Source organism: Staurois parvus, unplaced genomic scaffold (assembly GCF_062004578.1).
Source record: "Staurois parvus isolate SC_StPar_1 unplaced genomic scaffold, SC_StPar_1.0 ptg000181l, whole genome shotgun sequence".
In the NCBI taxonomy this organism is placed as follows: Eukaryota; Metazoa; Chordata; class Amphibia; order Anura; family Ranidae; genus Staurois; species Staurois parvus.
In genome coordinates, this window is record NW_028317977.1 from 3287187 (window position 1) to 3312597 (window position 25411).

General features: G+C 39.5%; 1 protein-coding gene across 1 annotated transcript in view; it reads right to left on the reverse strand.

The window, feature by feature from the left end:
* The window catches only part of TMEM255A (transmembrane protein 255A), an 80733-nt gene that overhangs the window by 14335 nt on the left and 40987 nt on the right, over positions 1–25411 (reverse strand). Inside the window, exons 2-6 of the mRNA XM_089677214.1 lie at positions 15796–15938; positions 14814–14876; positions 6663–6752; positions 4576–4653; positions 4391–4479 (exon numbers count right to left, since the gene is read on the reverse strand). Of these exons, the coding sequence (XP_089533340.1) occupies positions 4391–4479; positions 4576–4653; positions 6663–6752; positions 14814–14876; positions 15796–15938 (463 nt within the window). The remainder of the gene's footprint in view (positions 1–4390; positions 4480–4575; positions 4654–6662; positions 6753–14813; positions 14877–15795; positions 15939–25411) is intronic.

Below are 25411 nucleotides of genomic sequence, written 5' to 3' on the forward strand. Positions count from 1 at the left end.
CCTGCAATGTGAAGAAGGGGAGTTTTTTAAGGACCCTACTTTTGCATTATTATTATTATTATTATTACATTTTACACAAATTATTATTTTTTTATTTAGTTTATTTTGGAGGATTATTGTTTTTATACCTGCTCTTGTACATTACGTACAGCCACTGAATCACTTTCATTTTTAAGCCAGGAGCCGGCTGTACAAAACAGGCACAGGCTGATGGCTGCTACTGCACTCCTTGGATGTACTGTATGTAGTAGGTCCAAAAAGCTGAACTAGTTAGGCTATTCCACATAAAAGCTATAAGTTAAGCTATTCCACATAAAAACCCACCAGCTTCGTTCTGTTTGTTAGGGGCTTTATTTATTCATGTAAAACCTTTATCCCAAAAGTACAAAAACAGCTGTAACTGATTATAAAATGTGAAATCGTGTTTGGCTTCAAATTGTTAATGTATTTAATTCTGCTAGAACATTTAATACTACCCTCACCCCAGACTGACAATGCTGCTTTCTGCAGTGCCCCCTGTGCTCATACATCCAGAGTGGGGGCACTCTGAGCGCAGAGCACAGCACGTCTTAATAGAGGACGCTTTTGAAAATATGGATGTGGCCTTTTGTCAGCGGGAGGAGTAAAGCAAGTGATCTCTAACAGCTGAAGGAGGGATTAATCCCTGCAGGGATATCCAGCAAACAAGGGGTTAGCCTTGTCATCCATAGGAAAGGACCTCACATCCATTCTATACTGCAACTATTCTGGCAGGTTCCAGGTTTTGTGAACCACAAGCATATATAGCCTATTTTATAGGCATAGCAGGACGTGAGCGCACATTTTTACTGGTTGGAGGATTCACGGAAAGTCACTAATTGATGATTTATGAATCACTTTATCACTATTAATGGACTGTTTATTGATTGATGGGACTATTATTAAGAATACTCTGCTAATAATCACAATTTTAGTGTTTGATTTTTAATCACTGTCACTTCATTTGTTATATTTAATTTTGAATTTATGATGTATGTTATCACAGATGGAATTATATATTTATTTACTATTGTGGTATTAGGGAGCGCTACATTTATAGGCACTCTAATATTATTTTTGGTCGCAGGAGCCTATAAAGCATTGCACAAGCGATAAGCAGATCACTGGTGTCATGCAAGTCTTCTGCAGACCCGTCAGTATATCTGCTTGACCTTACGGAATGTGTGGGCAAGCAGATATACTGACAGAATGAATCAATAAACTACCATGCACCGTGGTAGTTCATTGAGAACTACAAGCCGACGGCCGTCAAGGCTGGAGGGACTTGTACTTCATTAATTCACAAAACACTGTGCAATGTGGGCAGGAACTTCTCTCCGTATTTCTGTTACAGGGAGGGAGGAGGGGGGATCAGGCAGCAGCTGCAGCATTGGGAACATGTTACATGTTCCACCCTAAAAATGGGTGGAACATGTAACATGTAATCAAAGGTGAACTTATACTTTTTGCCTCAAAGCTTGTAGCCTATTCAGGTGCTCTGGCACTGTAAAAATGCCACACAATATTTCAGCAGCTCATTCTCAACTGCAAAATTTCTAATGTTTGTTGCAGGTTAAATGCTACATTGCACCTCGAAATTTGAAGTCTGTTCTGGACATCCAGCCCTGGATAGGTGCCCCACAATGTTTTCACTACTCAAGCTCAGTTACAAAGTTTCTAAGTCCTCATGCACACTGGACATTTTTACAGCTGCTGTTTTTGGCTTTTGATGTTATTTTTTACAGCCAGTAACCCCCCCCCCCCCCAGTATGTTATCCTATGTGTCCATGCACACATAGACTGTAATGAACGTTTTTTGGCGGGGACTAGTGGGTTTCTAGAGGAGTTTTTAGCCGTAAAAACTCTCTAACGCGGCAAAACACGGTACAATGCTGTAAAACAAAGCAAACTGGCATATGTGGACATTTTTTTGAGCACAATAAAATATTTTTTTTTGGTAAAAAAAAACGCTAAAAAACGCAAACGTAGAAAAACACGGGAAAACTCCGCTAATCGCTAATGCAAAAATGCTAAAAAAAGCTGAAAAACTCAAGTTTTTAACATGATTTTAGACAGCTAACGTTACCAGCATTATCAAAACGTCCAGCATGCATGAGGACTAATGATTGCTACAGGGTAAATCCTGTTTTGTGTCTTACGGATTGTGGTCTATTTTGTTACCCAGGCTCTGCAAAGGTAACACAATATTTCTGCAGCTCAAAATCAGCTGTGAACTTTCTAATGTTTTCTGCAGGGTAAATCCTGTGTGGTGTATTAAAACATTCAGCCTAGGTTTAGTAAACATTTAAGGCAGTACAGTGTAGTAGTATGAAGGCAACAGGCACAAAAAAACTGTACTGTTAAAACTTTATGTCACTGGCTAATCTGTACAATTGAGGGCTTTAGCTTTGTTTGTTTGTTTTTCGTTTTTTTTTTAATAATAGAACTGAGCTACACCTTTTTAGATCTGTTGTGATCTGTTTTTTTCTCTGCCTCAAAAGAACATTCTCCCTGCTGTATAGTATTTACATTTATTTTTGTTTTCTCAGGCTCCATGCACACAAGCATTTTCTTTAAGCTCAAAAACGCGGTAAAAAAAGATGCTGGATAAAAAAACACTGGTAGCAATTTTGTAGTAGCGTTTTAGTAGCATTTAGAAGCGATTAGGAGCATCACCATTTTATTAGAGTTTTACAGTACATGTAGGGAAAAAAAAAGCTAGAAAAAAGCTGTTAGGAGCGTTTTAGTAGTGTTTTAGTAGTGGTTTAGGAGCGTTAGAATTTTTTTTTCTGCCGGAAAACCGCTCCAAAAAACTCCTGTTCCTAGATGCTGAAGTTCAAACAACACTAAGTCTAAAGTAGTGGGCATGGACACATAGGATAACACTATTTAGCTTCTAGGAGCAGAAAAAATACTAATAACAGCTTCTAGGAGCAGAAAAAATACTAATAACAGCTTCTAGGAGCTTAACAAACACTAGTGTGCATGGAGCCTTCAATGTCCCCCATGGCAGTGTTCAGCTACCTGTGCTTTTTTGACAACAGATTTCCTTATAAAAATGTCCAGAATTTCCCTGAACTCTTAATGACTAATAATAAAGTGCAACTAAAGGCAGCCTATATATTGTACTCAGAATAAAGCTCATGAAAGTGCCGCATTTTACTAAATATCATAAATAAAATCATAATTACCTCAACATACACCTACATTTTCTTACTCTAACCCCCCCAATCTGTGCCTCCACTGCTGGATCCTGATAGTGATGGTGGGAGGCATTTTGCAGAACTGGCACATCATTGCCTTCCACTATGCTAGCATCTGCATCTCCCACAGGGAAGTACAGTTCCCATGATTTATGGGCAGTTGGCAGTGGCATAGGCAGGACACAGGCGCACCATAGGCAGACCGAATGTGGGGAGTGGGCGAAGCCTTGGCTTGTCTTCACGGATGACTGACACATCAGGGCTTTCTAAGGAAAAGAAGCAAAGCCCCCCTCCAATGACGTCACTGCACTGTAATCCCTTGAATAACAGCATAACGTAAAAGGGGAAAATGGAACCATTTGGAAAGTTTTTTTTCATAAAAAAATCTTTATTGAACTGTGTAAAGTTATTATATAAGAGAATTGTGTTGTTAAAGTCTCGTCCAAAAGAGAACCCCCCCCCGTATTCTTTAGGGATGTTGGCACCCTGTGTATTATATCGCTTCCCTTCTCCATTTGGAAAGTGAGGAGTTTATGTTGTTTCACCAATAAAGGAAGCTGACAAGCTGGAGGGGGAGCAAGTAATTTTCTCTATATCCTGCATTTACATGACAAACAAAGACACACATATTTTACAATCTACCAGGTCCTATCACAGACTGATTTTTAGTTTTTGACCTCAGTTCTATTTTAAAGAATAAGTTCACCTTTGGGAACATGTTACATGTCCACCCATTTTTAGGGTTCCCTCCGCCACGTCCACCACCCCCCTCCCTCTGACAGATAGTATGGGGAGAAGTCTCCCCGTAATAGCTGTCAGATTTGAAAACAGCGCGGGGTCCGCCCACACGTCCACGTCATTTATTCACAGACGTCCGTGAATAAATGAACTGCAAGTCCTGACAGCCTTGGCAGCTGTGGGCTTGTAGTTTTCAATGAACTAGTTAACTGAAGCTTCCTGTTAGTATATCTGCTTGCTCATACATCCCCTACGGCAAGCAGATATTCTGACAGGTCTGCAGGAGACCTGATCTACAGATCACTGGTGCAATACTTTTCAGGCTACTCAGGACAAAATAATACATTTTTGTCCAAAAGGTGAACTTATCCTTTTAATATAACAGCATACATACACACAAAAGCAGAAATACACATGGCATAAGCGTTTACCTCCCACAATTATATAGCTCGCAGCAATAACAGGTGTTGCTTTTTACTTTCAAAGAACAAGATCCTCGAGTTGGCATCTGGCACATCACCTGAGGGAGAAAGAGGAAATCAAAAACTAAACCGTGATGATTCAACATTCCACAGGTTTCAGTCAGCAGAAGTATAGATCATGTCATCTAACTTACCTCAGTAGTATCGGTGGATCGATCTTCATCTGAAGAGGTAAAGTATCGACATTTCCCTGCATAAATTGGTCTAAGATCCTTTTAGAAAAAAGAATTCAAATGAAAATTTTCATTTTTATTCTGAGTATTTCATAACATATCTCAGGTTTTTGTTTATTTTACCATTATTGTGTCACTAAATATTACATAATTTTAAGCTATAGGTAAGTTATCAAACCACAGGAATCAGCAAATCACAGCATGTATTAAACTTAAAACTGCTATCTGTCCAGCTAAAGCTGTAAAAATGTTTTGGCTGGAATTTATCAGAATCTTAAATGTTTTTATTTCTGCCTGGGTTGCTGTTGAAGACTGACACTTACTTGCTGTTGCTCTTTCACATGGATGTTCTCATCCCGTCCGCCTGCCCATTTTTCAGAGGAGCTATGAACAGGGGCATCCCTAAGGTTGGTGTCACCCGGTGCAGTAAAACTTGGTGACACCCCCTCCAACGATCCCCACAGGATGGATCAGATCTGTGGATTGGGGAGCATAATGGATCGGACTCCGATCCATTATGCTCAATCCGCAGATCCGAACCATCCTGCGAGGATCATCAGCATGCAACCTATATGGGGTGACACCAGACTGAAAATAGGTAAGTACACACAGGTTAGTCAACATAGGTAGAGGAGGGGGAAGATGACTTTTTAGGTTAGTTAGTGTTAGGCATAATTTCTACTTTAAGCTGTGATATCACATAGCACGCGCCATGGGTAGTATAACAAATGGCACATGTGATGTATGTGAATATCATTTGGTTTAGTGGAAAGTTTTAGATTTTGTTATTATTGCACTTATGATCTGCTGATTGTGGATGCAATGCACTGCAGGCTCCTTAGAAAAAAATAGTAAATGCTCATTTTTTTACATGCAAAAAAAAAATATTTTTTTCAAAATATAAACTTAAGCAGGCCATACATGGGTCGAATTCCAAAAAATGTTGTTCGTTCTGTAATCCGATAGTACCACCAATGATTTCAAAAATCGGTCAATTTTCATGAATTTTCCAACATGCCTGATAAACGAAATGCGAAGGAACCACGAATATCAACTGGTGCCATTGCCCCACTAACAGAGCGAAAATCAGTCGATTATTCTTAGGTCCGATTTTCAAACGAAAAGTCATTCAGAAATCGACCGATGTATAGCCGGCCTTATTCTTTAAATGATTGCACCAAGATGGTTGACATGAATTCCAAGAAACTTGTATATTCTAATGAGATCAGATGTGTTTGTTTAAAGACAGGTTTACTAGCCTAATTAGCTTTTTTAACTCCTAGCATTTCTCTTCTCACACATGGAAAAAACATTGTGCATGTCTAATGCACAATGTTTTTCCATGTGTGAGACATTGTGGAAGAAAAGAAATGCAGGCCTTAGCACACTGATGGCACATTTCACACCTCATTAGTGTCTGCAGTTTTTTTTAACCTTTCATAACTATGGCTATTTTATTGCCCTTTGACCAGAAAGATTCAGGTTAGAAATCTGTAATAAAGATGCAAAAAGGAACAATTTCTTACAGATTCTACATCAAAAACACCATCATCCATACAAGGTACATAAAGGTCAGAAGGTTTTCATTTTTTTTTTCTTTGGTACAATTGCATTACATATTAACAGATAGGGTTCCCCTTTAAGGTACATTTCACTAGGAAGTATAAAGCCGGCCATAGATGGGTTCAAATCTCAGCCAGTTTAGCAGACACTGGATAAGATTCAACCCATCTGTGAGCAGGTTGGTTGTACCCAAGTTGATCCATCGATCAACTTGGGTACAACCAGCCTGTCATATTTTTTACGGCTATATCCATGAGCAGTAATCATTGTGTTCTGCTGGCCTGGAAGGCTCCCCGCCAGCAGAATACAATAGCTCCACGGGAAGCATTCTCCTGACTGATCTGAGTGCAAAACACTTCCAGGGAAGGTTCACTGTCTGGGTTGCATATTTGCCTAGCTGTCAGAGAAATTCAGCTTCCATATTTATCTTGCTTCTGTATTATGCCCTCTAATTCCCTCTAAAAGTACTGGTTTAGAATACTTACTAGATGTCTGGCAGCAAAAACACCATCCACAATGGCACAGCAAAAAGCCGCAATCACTCCAAAACTGATAAAAACTATAGATGCAACAAGCTGTAAATAGATGTAATTTATAAAAAATTACATTATTACTGAGATATAGTTATTTATATTAGAAATAAATATAAAGATCATGGTTGAATCATAGAAACATGCACATAGATAATCAACTGCAGAAACACAAATATGTCAATCACAGATTTAAAGCACATCTAACCCAAAAACAAAAAAAATAATATTGCAGCTTGCCAGTCCTTAGATAAGCTGCCTACATTGTTTTTTTAATTTTTCAGGCATTTTTTTGCCTTTATTTCACCTGGTAATCCTGTGAGCAACACACTTGCTAGGGTGACAATGCTCACTCCTCCACTGTACCTAGATGAGGATAGACCAGGGGCGGACTGACCATTTGGAAACTCAGGCACTGCCCGAGGGCCCGGGGTCAGTAGGGGGCCCCATGAGATGCCCCTGGTACCTTTTTCATAGGCTTTTTTGAGTTTGGGCAAGGACACAGGGGCCCCATGATCCCCTATTGCCCGGGGGCCTCATGAGCTGTCAGTCCGCCCCTAGGATAGACTTTAAGGCTGGGTTCACATATGTGCAGGTGGTGCTGCTGCGTAAATCCGTGCTGCCGCACCACCCACATAGAGGAATGCGGACCCGCGGGCAGGTGCCATTAATTCTAATGGCACGCCACCCACATTGGAAATCGCAACCACCGACCGAACTGAGGTTCTCGTGTTGGCTGCGTTTTCAGAAGAGGTGCAGGGATTTCCCTGCGTGTCCATTCAAATGATTGGGGTCTCCTGCAGACTGCAGGAACACACATATGTGAACCAGGGCTAAAGTGGTTGTAAACCTCAGACATGAAATATGAACAAAGAAAATCCCTCTATAGTGTGTACTTGTCTCAATTAAGAGCACTAAGTGTAATTCACTCACTTCTGACAAGTTTCCCTGACACCAAGAAAAAAAGGTGACAGGGGAGGGAGCTCCAGCAGATTGACACCGTCAATTCTGTTTCTGTGAGCTGTGTGGAGGGTGTGTGTCTCTTCTATCCAATCAATTCCCTGAGCTCCCCTTACTGAGCTCTGCAGTGTGTAATTTCAGCTCTCTTTTCCCCCGCTGTTTTCTGGAAGCGTGGACAACCTTTATAAATTCAGCACTTTGAACAGATGTAGAGAAGACTGCAGATAGATAGGTACAACTTATGTAGGAGGATTTGTTTAATCTCTTTGTATCACTTGAGGTCAGTCACTTCATTGGGTATATGTACAGTAAGTGTTTACAACCACTTTAAATATGTCTTCCTCTCTTTTTCTCCAATTATACAGAGAGATGGACTTTATAGAAGGAAGCTAACATTGTGTTATGCCTCTAGTTCAACTTATAGAAAATAACAAGGGCATTGTATTTCTGGGTTTAGAGATTCTTTATTACAAAAATATGGTAGGATAATTTTCCTTACACACAAGTATGTACACTACAGTTATAACTTGCAACATTCAGTGTCTGCCAGAGATTGCAGTCATGAATGCGTCTGTGATCGCCTGTGTGCCATGCTGTAAAAGGGGACGGGACTCTGTGGCATCTTTAGTTAAGTATTATTGTTATATTTTCTAATATTATTGTCATCTGTATCTTTAATAAATGTTATACTTTTATAAGTATTTGTGTGATTTCTCTTTGCACATGTCAAATACAACCCCAAAAACAAACTATCGAGTGACCGTGATAAAATATTTTATAATAACTAAGCCAGTATATAGAAATCTAATATATATATGATGCAGCATAATATGATCAGAAATAATTTATAATTTTGATTACTAAATAAATATTTTAAAAAATCTGGATAAAAACATTCAATTGTGGTGCTCTAAAACCATATACAATACTTGATAATTTATATGAACTCAATATTTAAGTGATACTCTAGGTAAACAGTTAATTGCACACTAGAAATACATGTGTTTACTGTATTACCTGCCAAAAGATTTGTAATTTTGGCAGGCCATTCTTGGCATCAGGGACATTAGATCTACTTGAGCAGTGATTACTTTACTAGGACTTCAGCCAAAAATTTTTTTAGTATTTGACTGAGTGAAGAAGCATTAGAACCACTTTTCACATTTTCCCCACTAGTGTCTTTCCAGTTTCTTCCTGTCCTGTAGATTTCACAAGTAATGAAAAGAAACTTCAAACAGACAACAAAAAAACAATAAATGTTCTCTTTCCCAACTCTATCTAAAAAAAAAATTAACTTCATTTTGAGTTTAAAGTGATCTTCTCACCAGCTAAAATAAATGTAATACAATAAAAAAAATTTTATATGTACAGTACATGTTGTCTACCATCTACACCACCCTGCTGGACAATCTTCTGCATCTAGGTATGTCAAATTCCACGACCCCACAGTGCGATGTGGTGTCACCTGCTGGTCACTATCTTATTATTCTTGTCCTATATGTAATATCTGAAGGATGAAACCATTTGTGCAACCAGTGATCAGGAATCCAACATACATGAGCTGGGTGCTTCAAGCAGTAGCTGAAGAAAGAGAAGAAATGCAGACTGATGATGTGCACAGTGAAATAGGTAAATATTAAAAGTCTTCTTTTACAGGCTGTGATTTTTTTAAATTTTTAGGTGCCATTTTAACCCCATAATGACTCAGTAACACATATATGAGGCGTCCAGGAGGTGGGCTTTAAAGCTGGGCGCCACATATATGTGTTCCTGTGTTTGTTCTCCTAGCACAGAGATTCTCACTGGGAGCCTCAGGTCTCATACTAATGATTAGGACCAGGGGCTCCCGGTTCTTGGTCACCTGATCGCTGTGTTAGCATCTGATTGGCAATCGCAGTGATCAGTCACTATGCAGGCTGCCCATGTGTTTTCCTTCTCTTCTGAATAGAGAAAAAGATACATTGTTCCTTTCTCTCCTGGTGGGAGAGAAATATGTAAACAAACCAAATAAATAAAAAAAAAAACAAGAACAAAATAGCTTTCATCTAGGTCATTGTCAGTATTAGTATTAGGGTCAAGGTAAGGGTCAAAAGTCAAGGTTAGTGTCAATGGTTGTGGTCAAAGGTCAGGGCCAGCATATTTTAGGTAGGGGTTTTTTTTTTTAGAGGCATTATTTAAATTAGTATCAGTGTCAGTGTGTTTTAGGTAGAATAGAAATGCACAATATGTACTATTGTTTCTGGGCCTTACTACGGGTACAAATAACATACACATACACTATATTGCCATAAGCCTTTTCACGCACATGAATTTTAATAGCATCCCAGTCTTAGTCTGTAGGGTTCAATATTGAGTTGGCCCACCCTTTACAGCTATAACAGCTTCAACTCTTCTGGGAAGGCTGTCCACAAGGTTTAGGAGTGTGTCTATGGGAATGTTTGACCATTCTTCCAGAAGCGCATCTGTGAGGTCAGACAATAATGTCAGACGAGAAGGTCTGGCTCGCAGTCTCCACTCTAATTCATCCCAAAGGTGTTCTAGCGGGTTGAGGTCAGGACTCTGTGCGGGCCAGTCAAGTTCCTCCACCCCAAACTCACTCATCCATGTCATTATGGACCTTGCTTTGTGCACTGGTGTGCAGTCATGTTGGAACAGGAAGGGGCCATCCCCAAACTGTTCCCACAAAGTTGGGAGAATGAAATTGTCCAAAGTGTCTTAGTATGCTGACACCTTAAGGGTTCCCTTCACTGGAAATAAGGAGCCAAGCCCAACCCCTGAAAAGCAACCCCACACCATAATCCCCCATCCACCAAACTTTACACTTGGCACAATGCAGTCAGGCAAGTATCGTTCTTCTGGCAACCGCCAAACCCAGACACGTCCATCAGGTTGCCAGATAGAGAAGAATGACTCATCATTCCAGAGAACACGTCTCCACTGCTCTACAGTCCAGTGGCAGCATACTTTACACCACTGCATCTGATGCTTTGCATTGCAGTTGGTGATGTAAGGCTTGGATGCAGCTGTTTGGCCATGGAAACCCATTCCATAAAGCTCTCTACGCATTGTTGTTGTGCTAATCTGATGGCTGCATGAAGTTTGGAGTTCTTTTGCAGCCAGTGGCGACTTCTGCAAACTGTGTGTTTCAGCATGCACTGACCTTACTCTGTCTTTTTACGTGGCTTACCACTTTGTGGCTGAGTTGCTGTTGTTCCCAGTTACTTCCACTTTGTTATAATACCATTAACAGTTGACCATGGCAAGGAACTTTCATGAATGGATTAATTGCACAGATGGCAACCTATCACAGTACCACGCTTGAATTCGATGAGCTCCTGAGAGCGACCCATTCTTTCACAAATGTTTGTAGAAGCAGTCTGCATGCCTAGGTGCTTGATTTTATACACTTGTGGCCATGGAGGTGATTGCAACACCTGAATCCAATGATTTGGAGGGGTGTCCCAATACTCTTGGCAATATACTGTAGTGTATGTGGTATTGCTGCAATTGTCAGGAGAAGGGAAATTTATTTTGGGTTGTTCTTTGGGGGTAAGTTATAGTAATAGCAGGAAATACACGGTTACATTTAAAAAATGATTTTTTTTTAACTATTTTGAACAATTTTCCTTTGATAATAAAAAAAATCAGGAGATATCCATTACTATTTAATAAATAATGAAAGCCCAAATTCTCCTGAAAAAAACAAGGTATATACCCACCAGGATACATAAAATAGTTGCGACCATATACCTTAAACTCAATATGATGCAGCGCAACTCTATAAACCAACACAATTGTGATACACAAAATACAAATAATCACTCCAAAATATATTCTATTGAGTGATTATTGGTATTTACATTGTGTATCTCAATTGTGTTGATTTTTTAGTGTTGTGCTACATCATAATGAGTGTAAGGTATATGTGAGGGATGGAGTGGAATCACCTAACGGTATTGAAGCAGCAACCTTTGATTTATTTGCACATTATTTATGTAAGGGTGACTGCGCTGATTGCCACTAAATATAGTTGTGATCATATGAACAGTTTAACTAACAAATGTCAAAGTTGCCAAATTAGGTCTGAACATTAATGTTTATTTTACCCTTGGTCATGAAAGTGTTAAGTATTGCGCCTTTGGTTTGTGTTTATATTGTCTATCATGAATGCTGCTGCCAGACTCATCCACCTTACTAACCTTTCTGTATCTGCCACCCCTCTCTGACAATCCCTCCACTGGCTTCCCATTGCCCAAAAGATAAAATTTCAAAACATTAACAATAACGTATAAAGCCATTTATAACTGCCCCAAATTACATCAGCAATCTTGTCTCTAAATATCACCCAAACCATACTCTCCTCTCCTCGCAAGACCTCCTGCTCTCTAGCTCCCTTGTCTCCTCCCATGCTCATCTCCAGGACTTTTCCAGAGCTTCCCCCATCCTCTGGAACTCTCTACCCCAATTTATCAGACTATCACCTACTCTGCTCACTTTTAGGCAATCTCTGAAAACCTCTCTCTTCAGGGAAGCCTATCCTGCCCTCAGCTAATAATGGAATCTTCTACTCTTCGTACCAGTCCATCCCCCACAGTTACTAGCTTTTGTACCACTAGCCCCTCCCTCCTAGATTGTAAGCTCCAAGGAGCAGGGCCCTCCTTTCCCTCTTGTATTGAACTGTATTGTTGCTGTATTGTCTCCCGTTCTATTGTAAAGCGCTGAGCAAACTGTTGGTGCTATATAAATCCTGTATAATAATAATATAATAATATTGTGTACAATTTGTGAAGTATGTGTATCTTATGCATAGTGTCAGCTAGGCTGACAAACAACGTTATGTGCTTTATCTACAGTTTCCTCTGATCAAGACAGTGGCCACTTCAGATCACATTAAACAAAAATAGAATGTGGTTTAATATTTCATAAGCTGTGTTTCAGTTATTGGTGTTTGCCAGTATTGTTTTAAAGGAATACTGGACTCTTTTCCACATCAGATGAATATTTGTCCAAAATAGTTCTGCTGCAGGAAATACTGTTTAGTCACATTATGATGTAGCAGTAAGTTTAAAAAAAAAAAAAGAATATGTAAAGTTTTCTGTAAATTGAGCACTGCAGTATTTTTTTAACTAAAAGCTTCAGATCTAGCTATTATAGGTAATTAGTTAAACTCTATAACTAAAGGGGAATTCAACCTAAAAACAAAAAATGTTTTTAGGCAAGATTTTTACGACAAAAAAAGGCTTCTATGGAATTGGCATTCTGGAAAACCAGCATCGAAACAGCGCTGCCAGCCAATGGCTGTGAGTGCTGATCTGTGTGTTCTGGTGGGGGACTAAGTTTGCTTAGTACAGCGACCACTCATTTTTGTTTATCATTAAGCCTGTTGGGTTGAACAATAAAAAGCTTGTGTGTGTCTTCTTTCAATTAATCAGCACAAATGTTCAAATGCTGTTATTTGCTCCCTATTTTGCTTCTCCTCCTCTGTCCCATTTTTTGACAAGATACATTTCCTTAATTTCGCACTTTCAACTTTCTTTTTCTCCTCTAAAAACATGAACTGTCTCCTATTGCTCCCTGGTACAATGACCACCTGTAGTCAATAAAGGCAGGCTCTAAAAAACATAGGGCATAGTTAGTGTCATTATGTCCTGAATGTTTATTGTCAGGCTTGGAAAGATTATATGTGAATATAGAGGAAAACTGATTCTGCTAGATCCACCTACAAGACAGATTTTCTGCACCATCCATAGGCTGTTAAAACCTCACTGTCCTTCTGTAATACCAGCCTCAACACAGCTCTATAACACATTTGTAATGGAACCGGACCCGACTGCACTAGGATATTTCCGTTAGACTCCCGCTTCCCTGTCCGAACACCAACCACGGACACCACCGCTGACCACACAGGAAATAGACAGCACCAGACTCGTCTTAAAACAGGAAGTGGACTCCTTTATTTTTACACAGACACAAGATATAAACATTCAAGAGAACAACCCACCTCCCTGCATAAGGACACAGGGCAGGGCAAAGCAAATTTAGAGACACATCCCAACAGACAGTGCCATCAGGAGGGCTGCTGGAAACACCCCCCACCAAGTCAATACACAAACACATAATGGAACAATGGGACCACCATGGCAGTGAACAATGAACAACCCCCACACCAATACACAAACATTACATCCCATAATAGTTTGCTAGAACAATGGAATGCAGCCGCATGGCAGAGAACAATGAACAATCCACACACCAATATTAGAACATTTCACCCTGTACCCCTAACAGGCACAGGGTGCCTTAGACATAAGAGGAACAGGAGAATCTGAGACAGGGGTCCCCCCACCCCCAAAAGTCACTCCCGTCACAACATTATTACATGTTTTTCACTAAGATTGAAACATTCAGCATCACACATTTTCCACAACACATTTTACCTCCATATATTCCTGGTTTACCCAGCTTTACTGGTTCTTCACTCTCCCACTTCTCTTTACTCTGCATTTCTCTTTAAAGCTGTATCAAACCCCAAAAGGGAGTGTTAGCTGTACTAGCAGATTTAGAAACACTAACAAATTGATGTCCAACTCCAGCCTACACTTTGGTTACACAATCAGTTATAACTTATGTTATAGTTTATAAGGCTATCACTACCCAGCCCATTGGTGACCAGTCCAGTCCCTCCTACAACCCACATAGCTGGATGAGGGAGCTGGAAGCGGAAGTGCAGGAGTAGTTGGGAGGATCGGAGCAGTGTAAGACACAGTAATAATGTGGAGGTCATATGAAAGACCAGCCAGATGTAGACAGATTACGCAAACTGTATCTTTATTGCTTTAATAAAACCAGTCAGAAACTCAAATATATTAAAGATACACAATAATTATTTTGATTCTATGAAAAGAACTATCTGCCATGTGCTGCTAATAGTTCTTGGAAAATTGCTTAAAAAACATTGCTCTAAATTACATAGCAACATCAGTATTACACACTATCTAGTTTTCTGCAGACAGAAATAAAGACACATGCTAATTGAAGAGTTATGTAGTTAGGTTATTAATGGTTCTTTGCTTACACTTTCCAACAATATTCACTGCATTTCTTGTTTCCCTACAGGATTGTAATTTTTTTTCCTTTTTCACTTACCATCTGTCTTTTATTCTCTATTAAATTGGATCCAATGATTCCAAGTATGGATCCAAATCCAAGCTGAAGGAAGAAAAGCAGAAACTTGTATTATGTTTATAAAATCATATGAAAACATTCTTTCCGGTGAGATCTTCAGGAATGCAAAGCAGTCCAAATCTCAAGAAAAGATGCTATTGCAGTAAATGGAGGTAAGGTAACTAACCTTTTTTCCTTACAGGTACAGTTTAAAAATGCCTATATGCAGAATATTTTACTAGGGAAATCTGGACCTTACATTTTACTACAACGTCTCATTCAAAGTACCCAATGTGCACACCTCAAGTGGTCTTTCCCAAATTCGAGGTCCATTCTTTTCCCTTAGTTTGTGTCCACAAAATATGCTTATAAGAGCTCTCTCCAGTTACATGATTCAACCTAGGCACATTCCTCTAAACAGCTATTTGGCCAGGTCATTTAGAACACTTACTATATGAAGATGTAGAAAGCTGGAATGAGACTTAACATACAATACTCATCTAAGTATACATAATCTCAGCGACTCCAGAAATTCAGTTCAGAACTTGTCACATGGGGCTGGCTTTAACAAACCCTAATGAATACTCCATAGAAAACCACTGTATGGATAACTCACTTCAGAACCAGGAAGAACAACTCCCAGCGGAGTCTTAACTGTTTTGCTTATGCTGGAGGTCGGAGAAGATTCAATTTCAGAATGTGCACAGTAGAAAATTAAGCTTCCCTGCTAGAGTTCTATTTTAGCACCCAATGATAAATGTATTCTAGAAACTTGTTTACATGCAGAGATATAAATCATAAATATAGTTAGAAACAAATATCATTTAAAGATTACAGACTATATTTAAACATCCAGTAAGGTATAATCAGTGGCCCTTTAGAGACCACCTTCACTAAAGGAAATAGCTTTTATCTCAGAATTTATACAGTATATAAATATTTATAATCTTGATTGGGAACTTACAATTACACCCGGATAGTAGCCTCCTACCGTAACATTTTCTGTTCTAGTGGTTGCTGCCAGACCCACTGTTAAAATTAACGTGGAAACAATGAAAAGGGTCACAGTGACAAATATGGAATTTCGCCTTCTTCGGTTAAAGGAACCTGAAAAGAAAATCAAACAAATTAACTTTCTAGTACATAGTATACATACTTCATGCATCTGTGCATTTCTGTAGCTTGTAAAACTATATCTTGAGTACCAAAACCAGATAGCCTGTAGTTGGACTGCCTATTTTCATTACAAAGTTGACTGTTGTGCTATGCCCATTTCCCAATGGCCCAACTATTTAATTATAGCAATGTTAATGCCCATTGAGGTTATCTAACTGGATCCTGAGTGACAGAGTGGGGATGTAGATCAAGGGACTCCATTTTTTTTTTATTCCTTTCATGATTCGAATGTTGATATGGGGACTCCATTTTCCCTTTATCTACAACACATGTAACAGCACTCACTATCTAAAGCAAGCATAATGAGTTCCTCTGAATGGCCCAAGCTTGAGTACCGAGTCCCCAGTACCTGGCCTCCTCCTCTGCATTCTCCACTGCAGAAAAGGCAGCAACACTGTCTTTGTTGAAGAGATGAGGTTTCACCAGGAGAATCCGATATCACATTGAGAGATAGTTCTTATCCCTTAACAACCATGAGCTCCTAGACTACAGAGTGGGGATGAGCTTCACGTTCGGGTTGACCATGAGCTCAACTCTAACTCAAGCTGTTCACATTTCACTGAAATGGCAATTTAAATGGCCAGATCTGGCCAGGTCACCTGCCCTACTGAACCACTGGTGCTGCAGCTTCAAGTCATTCATTTAGTGCAGTATTACTACTGTCATTAAACAGCAGCCTCCAACTGCCTATATTCACATTCGAAACAAACCATTGGACATCCTGGGTGATGTCACAGACCTAGTATAGTCATGACTATATGGTCGCTGCCCCTCCTTTTCCTGGCTAGCCAGATAAGGTGCTAGTGTGGATTCTGAGGGGGACCCAGCATAAAAAAGGGGGGAATTCCTTTCCAAAACCCAGACCTCACCAGAACTTTGTGGCACTCACTAATAAGCAAATAGCAGCTCTCGAACACACTTGTGCTTTGTTCCTTAATTGAAGCTTGCATATTTCACTACAATATACAGCTATTATTACTACCTTATTACTACTTAGAAGACTCTCCAGAGAATCCTGTACCAGATCAATTTAATTAACACTTACCCTCCACAGGGCTGTTTATACTAACTTGCCTAATTGCTGTTATTATCTCACTGAGTGTTGTAGCCATTTCATTATGGTATCTTTATGATTTGACACTCAGCTGTACTACTAAACTACAAGAAGGTTATTACATACACACCATTTGTAAATAATACTAGTGCAGCCTATTGATGTTTTCTCTATTCCATTGGTCAATGCACACACAGAATTACCTGACACGTAATAATCAACAAAAAGAAGAATTGATTCCCTAATACAAGAAATGTGATGTCATCACTGTGCTGCCATTGCATCATCCATCCAGCAGGCTCTAGGTTTGATTTGATCAGCATTCTTGATGAACCTGTGCATCAGTTTCAGTGCAGATCATGGTTGTGCTGTATAGTAGCAGGGGTCTAGATTGCAAAAATTGTTGTACAAAATTACAGATCCTCTGATAGTTAAAATGTTGCCATTTGCTGCATGGCATGCATTTCACAAAATTGGTTAAATATAGCATGCTTTTCAACTGTACTATTAGCTGTAATGTCTGCTGTCCAACTATACGGAACTGAGGCACTGAGAGCAAATTGACAAAGTGTGTTTACAGCTCATGCTGCTGCTCCATTGCATTGTCAGAAATGTAAGTAAAAGAGGGTTTGGGGTGAACTTTAAAATGACACATGAACTTTAACCAGTTTACATCTGTGCCGGTGGTGCCGCTGCAGATCCGCACGAAAATCCATGCAGCCGCACCACCTTCACAGAGAAATGCGGACCCCCAGGCAGGTGCCATTAGTTCTAATGGCACGCCGCCCGCACTGGAAAACTCAACCGTAAAGGGAACTGAGGTTCCCGTGCGGGCTTCATTTTCCAGAGAAGTGCAGGGACATCTTCCCTGCATGTCACGGGCACGTAAGTCCATTCAAATGAATGGGCTCTCGCACCTGTGCGAAACGCGGCCCGCATGGCCGCATATACGTGAGCCAGGGGTGAAGGTGAACTGCAGCCATTGAAACTAATACACAGTTAAAATACATGCTGTAAATAAGAGCTGTTTTCCTTCCAAAAGATTTGTAATTCTGTACAGCTACATTTGTTTCTCTTTAATTATATTGATAATTTTTGGACCAAACCAACCTCTTGAATGGCTCTATTATGACATACATTCTAAACACATCCACTGTTACCAGAATGCTTATAGTTGCCAATACATTCATCTTCAAAATGGTCCTGAAGTAAAGCAAGATCTGTGCATGTCAGATGAACAAATTAAGTTTCTATTTACTTTGAAAGCACACATTCTGAAAGATGTGTGAAGCTGGAAAGGCTACTGAATCATTCCTTAAAGTGGTATTAAACCCAAAAGCAAACATTTATTATATTGCAGCTTACCATTACATGTGATGGCTGCATTCATTGTTCTTTCTTTTATTTTCATCTGGTGATCCAGCCAGTAAGTTTGTTATTTTTTGAAAGAACAAGCTCTCCAGCAGAATGTATTAGTTATAGAAATGAGACAAATCATTTAACACTAGCAGGGGTGCTTACAACAATCAACTTTTATTTATTCATGTTTAGCCTTTATCCCAAACGAAAAAAAAAAAACTGTTTGCTGTAACTGCTTAAAAATCATGCCAATTGGTGGGTGCCCTGACTAGAATGCATTACTAGATCTATTGATTACAGATAACACGGATCTGGGTGCAGATGTGGAAATAGGGGAAAGCTTGTGAACCAGTGATCACAGGATAATTACATTGTGTAAATCATAGGATAAGGAGGCACATGGGTAGTGCAAGAACACTAAATTTTAGAAGTGCCAACTTTTCTAAACTGTGCACAGTACTACAAGATATTAAATGGGATCAAATCCTAGAAACATTGAACACTGAGAAAAAATGGGAGAATTTTAGGAACATATTAAATAAAGGTATGACCCCCACATTTCCCTGTTCCGCCCCCCCCCCTCTCCCTCACCTCTCCCCACCTCCCCCCTATAGTTCATATTGTACTCTAAGGTAATAAGCCTACATATCTAATTCCTACTATGTATATGTAAGTATCACTGTGAATCTATGGATATCCTAGTTCATTGTCTTCCTGTTAAATTGAAATAAATAAAGAGTTGAATATAAATAAAGGTATGATCCAGTGTATTCCAATGGGCAATAAATATAAAAGAGTGAGGGGTGAACCTGGGTGGCTAAACTGTAACGTTAAAATAAATATTAAAGAGAAAAAAATGGTATAACAAATATAAGGCAGAGGGGTCATTGTTGGCAATAGTAAGTGGTGTACCCCAAGGCTCTGTACTGGGACCAGTTTTATTTAATGACTTGGTAACCGTGCTATAGCTGAATGATGACTACAGCATGGTTACCCAGTTCTGGGAGGGCATCATATGACGTCCTCCCAGAACACATGCTCCCAAGGGTGCGCACCCGGCGATCTCCATGATCGCTGTGTCCTACGGACACAGCTGATCACGTGATGAGGTAAAAGGCCAATCACAGTGGCCTTTTACCACGTGATCAGCTGTGTCCAATGACACAGCAGATCAAGGAGTGAATACAGTTGCCGGTTATCGGCAGCACTTTCCTCAAGCTGTCACAGCATGAGGAAAGTACTGCTGATAACTGGCAGCTGACACAGAGAAGATCGGCACTTATCATCAGGACAGCAGTACCACCCACCAGTGCCCAACAGTGCTTCCCACCAGTGCCCATCAGTGCCACCCATCAGTACCCAGCAATGCCACCCATCAGTGCTACCCATCAGTGCTGCCCAGCATTCTGCTCATCAGTGCCCAGCAATGCCACCAGTCAGTGCCATCAGTTAGTGCTGCATATCAGTGCAGCATCATCAGTGCCCCCTCATCAATACCCACCAGTGCTGCCTCATCAGTGCCTCCTCATCAATACCCACCAGTGCTGCCTCATCAATGCTGCCTATCCGTGCCACCTCATCAGTGCTGCCTATCTGTGCCACCTCATCAGTGCTGCCTATCCATGCCACCTCATCAGTGCTGCCTATCAGTGCCCATCAGTGCTGCCTATCAGTGCAGCCTCATCAACACACACCAGTGAAGGAGAAAAATTACCTGTTTGCAAAATATTATAATAGAAACAAAGAAAAACTTTTTTTTTCAAATTCTTTGCTCTTTTTTTGTTTATAGTGCAAAAATAAAAATGATTAAATACCACCAAAAGAAAGCTCTATTTGTGTGAACAAAACAATAAAAAAATTAATATGGGAACAGTGTTGCATGATTGTGCAATACTCATTCAAAGTGCGACAGCGCTGAAAGCTGAAAACTGGCCTGGGCACGAAGAGGGGTATAAGTGCCCGGTAGGCAATTGGTTAATTTATTCATAAATGATTTAGAGACTGGCATAACTAGCTCAATCTCAGTGTTTGCAGATGATACAAAACTAAGTAGGACCTCAATAAAAATGTAAAATAATGCACTTGAGGGCTACAAATTCGCTAGTGGGAGAATCTCTGGGGGAGTCCAGGACAGAAAAAGATTTGGGGGTCCTAGTAGATGACAGACTCAATAATGGCATGCAATGCCAAGCTGCAGCAAGCAAATCCAGCAGAATATTAACATTAAAAAGGGAATTTACTCAAGAGATAAACCTATAATCCTACTACTTTAAAAAGCTCGGGTTTGGCCACATCTGGAGTATGCCATCCAGTTCTGGGTACCAGTCCTTAGGAAGGATGTGCTGGAACTGGAGAGAGTCCAGAGAAGGGCAACAGAGTTAATAAGAGGTCTGGAGGACCTCAGTTATGAGAAATGACTACAAACAGTAAACCTATTCTCCCTGAAGAAGAGACGCTTGAGAGGCGATATGATAGCGATATACAAACTGGAGGAAAAGCAATTTAACCTTAACCTCCCTGGCGGTATGATTCTTTCCGTTTTTTTGTGCTGAAAGCGGTACCATTTTTTTGCATGGAAATATGTAGTTTTTTATTGTAGGCTGTAATTTTTAGGAATAACTCACTGAAATCTGTCCGAACAAGAGTCTAGTAAACATCCCGGATATGATAAAATTTGAAACACGAAATCATAAATTATAATTTAATAAATAATCATAAAAAATAATAATAATAAATTTAATTCAATAATATAATCAAACCAAAAACACTGAAATTTGAAATACAGAGGCAAATTCGCACATCGCTGAGCAAAGTCGCAAAATTGTTTTCAGTGCCTGATGACGAATTTCCCCACAAATCATTATCACTCAATTCTGCAAGTGGTTCTGATTTACTATCGCTGTTCTAAAACCGCTTTTGACGTAAAGGGACGCTTTTTGGACGCCATGGACTTTTCTAAGTTTCCAGGCAGAAAGAACAGTCAAAATGCAGGCAGGGCGCAGGACAAAGCACTAGGGACAAAATGTATGTGAAATGCATTGAAATAGCAATGACAGCAAAAATGACATTTTTTAAAAAATTCAAATTTCCCGCCGGTTCCGGCGCCCATATGTTCCGACGTCACAGGGACCGGAACACAGAAGCCGGATGCCGGCATCGGCCGGAGGAGATGGCCGGGGACGCTGGAGGGGACAGATCGCGGGAGCGAAGGACAAGGTAAGTGCTGCAGGGACCCCCAGAGAATGCCGCATGGTAAGCCCGAGTGTAGCTCGGGGTTACCGCTCTTGGTATAGAAATTTTACCCCGAGCTACACTCGGGATCACCGCTAAGGAGGTTAAACTGCGTATGGGGTATTTCACTGTCAGGTCAGGATGTGGAACTCACTTCCACAATCGCTGGTGTCAGCGGGAACTATTGATACTTTCAAAAAACTCTTAGATGGACTTCTTAGAGAACACTGTATACAAGGATAAGAGTTTTCCATGAACACACACACACCCACAAGGGTTTTACTGGATGGAATGGTATCTTTATTCAACCTTACCAACTATGTAACTATGTGTTAGCTGGAGTTTGGCCTCGATTTGTTAGTTTATTTGTGTATTTATATCTCCCCCCTTCCCCCAGACTGACAATGCTGCTGCCTACAGGTGCCCCCTAGAGATATGCACAATGGAAAAAATAGTTTAGTTTTGAATTCGTTCATTAAGCTAATCATTTCATTTTGCAATATTCGTTATGTTAGAATGATTTGTTTTTTTAATTAGTTTCGTATATTCGTTTCATTTATTCATTATTTTCAAAACGATTCAAAATTTGAATTTTAAAATTCAAATTTCAGAAGACAGATATATTCATTCTATTCTATTTTTTCTATTCTGTTCTTTATTTTCTGTTCTATTCTATTCCAGTCTGTTTTATTATGTTCTTTTCTATTCTATCCCTTTATTTTCTCTTCTATTCTATTCTGTTCTTTTCTATTCTATTCTTTTATTTTCTATTTTGTTCTATTCTATTCTATTCTAGTCTGTTTTATTCTATTTTATTCTTTTTGAATTCAAATTAATTTGCAAATTCATATTTTAATTTGGATAATTCATTTTGTTATAATTTATTTTGAATTTGTTGAAAATTGTTACTATTGTTATTTAGAAATTCGGATACCGTCCGAATCTCAAATAACATAAATTCTGTCTGAATCTCGATTTGTAATGAAACAAATCATACATGTCTAATGCTCCCAGAGTGGAGGCACAGAAGGAGTATTACTGGCCAAATCACCAGGTGAAAAGAAAGGTGAGAAAGCGAAGAAAAGGGAACTGATGCAACCACCACATCTAAGCTGTTATAAATTACATTTTTGGTTTTGTGTTTAATACTGTACAATTGTGCATACAAAGATGGATGCGGTCATCCATCTTGCTAAGGATCCTCCATCTTGTATCATTTCTACTCCCAAATCAGCTTCCCTCCAATTTCCCCCCTCCCTCAGGAATGTGGTCTGTATGATGCCAGAGATCACAGGCACAGTGGGAGAGCTTCAGGGTTATAAATCCCACACGAGCTGGTGCCCGGTTGTCTGTTAGCTACTCAAGCTGAGATATCATAAAACCATAAACCAGTCCTTCACTGAGCTTCAAAGACATTCCAGCTAGCTGAAAAACAGACACATTTAAAAATCCTCTTTTCCATATAATTTTATATCTGGAGATATGGAAGACTTACAAGGAAACCAGGCATATATTCAAATCGGTCACTTTAATACAAGTCAGCTGATATATTACACCCCCTAGCTGAAATCTACAGGAGAGCAGAAAATAATATCTCCTTAACCGTCCCAAGCAGATATGTCATATTTAATATCTAGACGTTCAGCAGATGCTTCTGCATATTAATCTACTAGTGGCAAGGCTACATACACCGAGGGTAAGTTATGGATCATGATATAAACTGGGAGGGATTTTGGTTCTAGCTTGGGTCTCTGCCTGCAACACCCTCCCCAAATGAGGCGATTGGTTCTCTGCTTCAAGGAGACACCCTGCTGGGTTCCTAGAAAGGCTGTGATGCTTGGAGCAGAGAGTTAATTTAAGTTGAGTAGGTCGTTGTAAGTTGAAGAATCCTCCCTTTTAACATCGGAACCAACTTTGGGAGATAAGGCCCTTTTGCTTAGAAAACTTGATCTGCTTAACCCAGGACTTTTGGCAAGTACTCTATCTCTCTAAACTTCTCTCTGTTATCTCTTTGCTGTGTTATTGCTCTCTGTTTATATATATATATATAAACATATATATATAAACATATATTGGCTACATCTTTTTCTGTAAATATTTTTATTGCACCCTCTTGACCTTTTAGTAGTGTTGAACTGTTTCTAAAGCTCTTTAATGCAAACTAAGAACCCCTGTCTCTGAAGAGCGCTACTGTGTGTTTTAAACATCTGCATACATCTGTCTGCGGTGACATTGTGTATACAAACGATTATTCAAACATCATAGGATTATTGCTGATATTGCCAAGTTTCCTCTTTCTCTGTACAAAAAGGAGGTGGTGGCAGTGTGAAGGGTTAATTGCGTAACTAACCTGACCCAGTAACAATGGATCCCAGGCTGCAGGTACACAGACTGTGGAAAATCTTTGTGCAGGGTGCAGCTGGGCGTGGCATTGTTACGCGCGTGACAGCGCGGTTTTAGATTGGCTAGTCCTTCGGTCACGAGTTTGGTGAGAAGGGCTGGAGTCTGACGCCGCGACTGTCACAAATACCACTTTAATGTCTGGGCTTCCTAGGTCCATAAGAGAGTATTGAAGCTTATGTAACTAAATATGGGTATACATCATAAAAAGCAGAAGGAGCTGTAAAGAACCCATATCCTTTCAGTCTGCAAATGTCTCTGTTCATGTGTCCACTACAAGGAAAATACAAAACATGAATGATGTTCATTGGAGGATACACCAAGAACACCACAACATTGCTACACAATACACATCTTTAGCCTACGTAAGAGTTTGCAACCAAAGGCCACATGGCATTTTCAGGGACTTGCATTGGAAGATTTTCTTGACCATACATCACACTACTTCAAGGAAACACTACTACTAGGACTTGCCTTTCTCTGGATCAACTGTGGGTATAGGAGTATAACTTTCTTTTTTTAATGGTTGAACTGGATGGACTTTTGTCTTTTTTCAGCCAGACGAACTATGTAACTATACCCACTAAAATAACCTAACATTATCTCCCTCTGTGAAGATGTATGATCCAAGCACTTTGTGCTCTCCAAATATCATTACTGAAAGCCTATACATCATAACCAGTAGTAAAACACAATAATACCGACTTATGAAGCACTGCATGTAAGGGCATGAGACAATGCATGTAAATGAGAGGTATAGAGTACTGCTTAAAGAGGGATGAAACGCTGTGTGCAATAGAGAGGCCTGATTCGTTTACTTGGAGTGTGGGGACTGGGTGCTGGAGTGCAGATCTAATTGAAGACAAAGAAGTGAGTTATACGTATGTGTTGGGGTAGATGTAATTGATCTCTTTTGTACTGTACATCATATTTGTGCAAAAACTAAGTAACTTCACTGATTGCTATGGGCAACAATAGTATTTTACATTTTGAACACTTTTAATGGTTTAGAAATTATATAATGAACACTTAAACATGTATTAAATTTTCCCATAAAAATTAAATACAGCTACTGTATCAAATAATGAATGTAATGTATTAGAGCTTTTATGCAGCATATAATCTGGCACCAATAGAAATTTCTGCTTTTAGTTAATCACAATGTCATCAAAAATTCTTGCTATGCATTCAGTTTATAATAGTGATGATTAATTTTAATTAATCATCAGTTTAAAGTGCACACTGCCTGAGTTCAGCAAAACAAAATATATTTTAAACCAAGCATTTGAAGGTGCTGATTTAACAAAATACTTCAGTGTTTCTATATGCATTTGCATAAATATGAATTGGGCAAACCCCA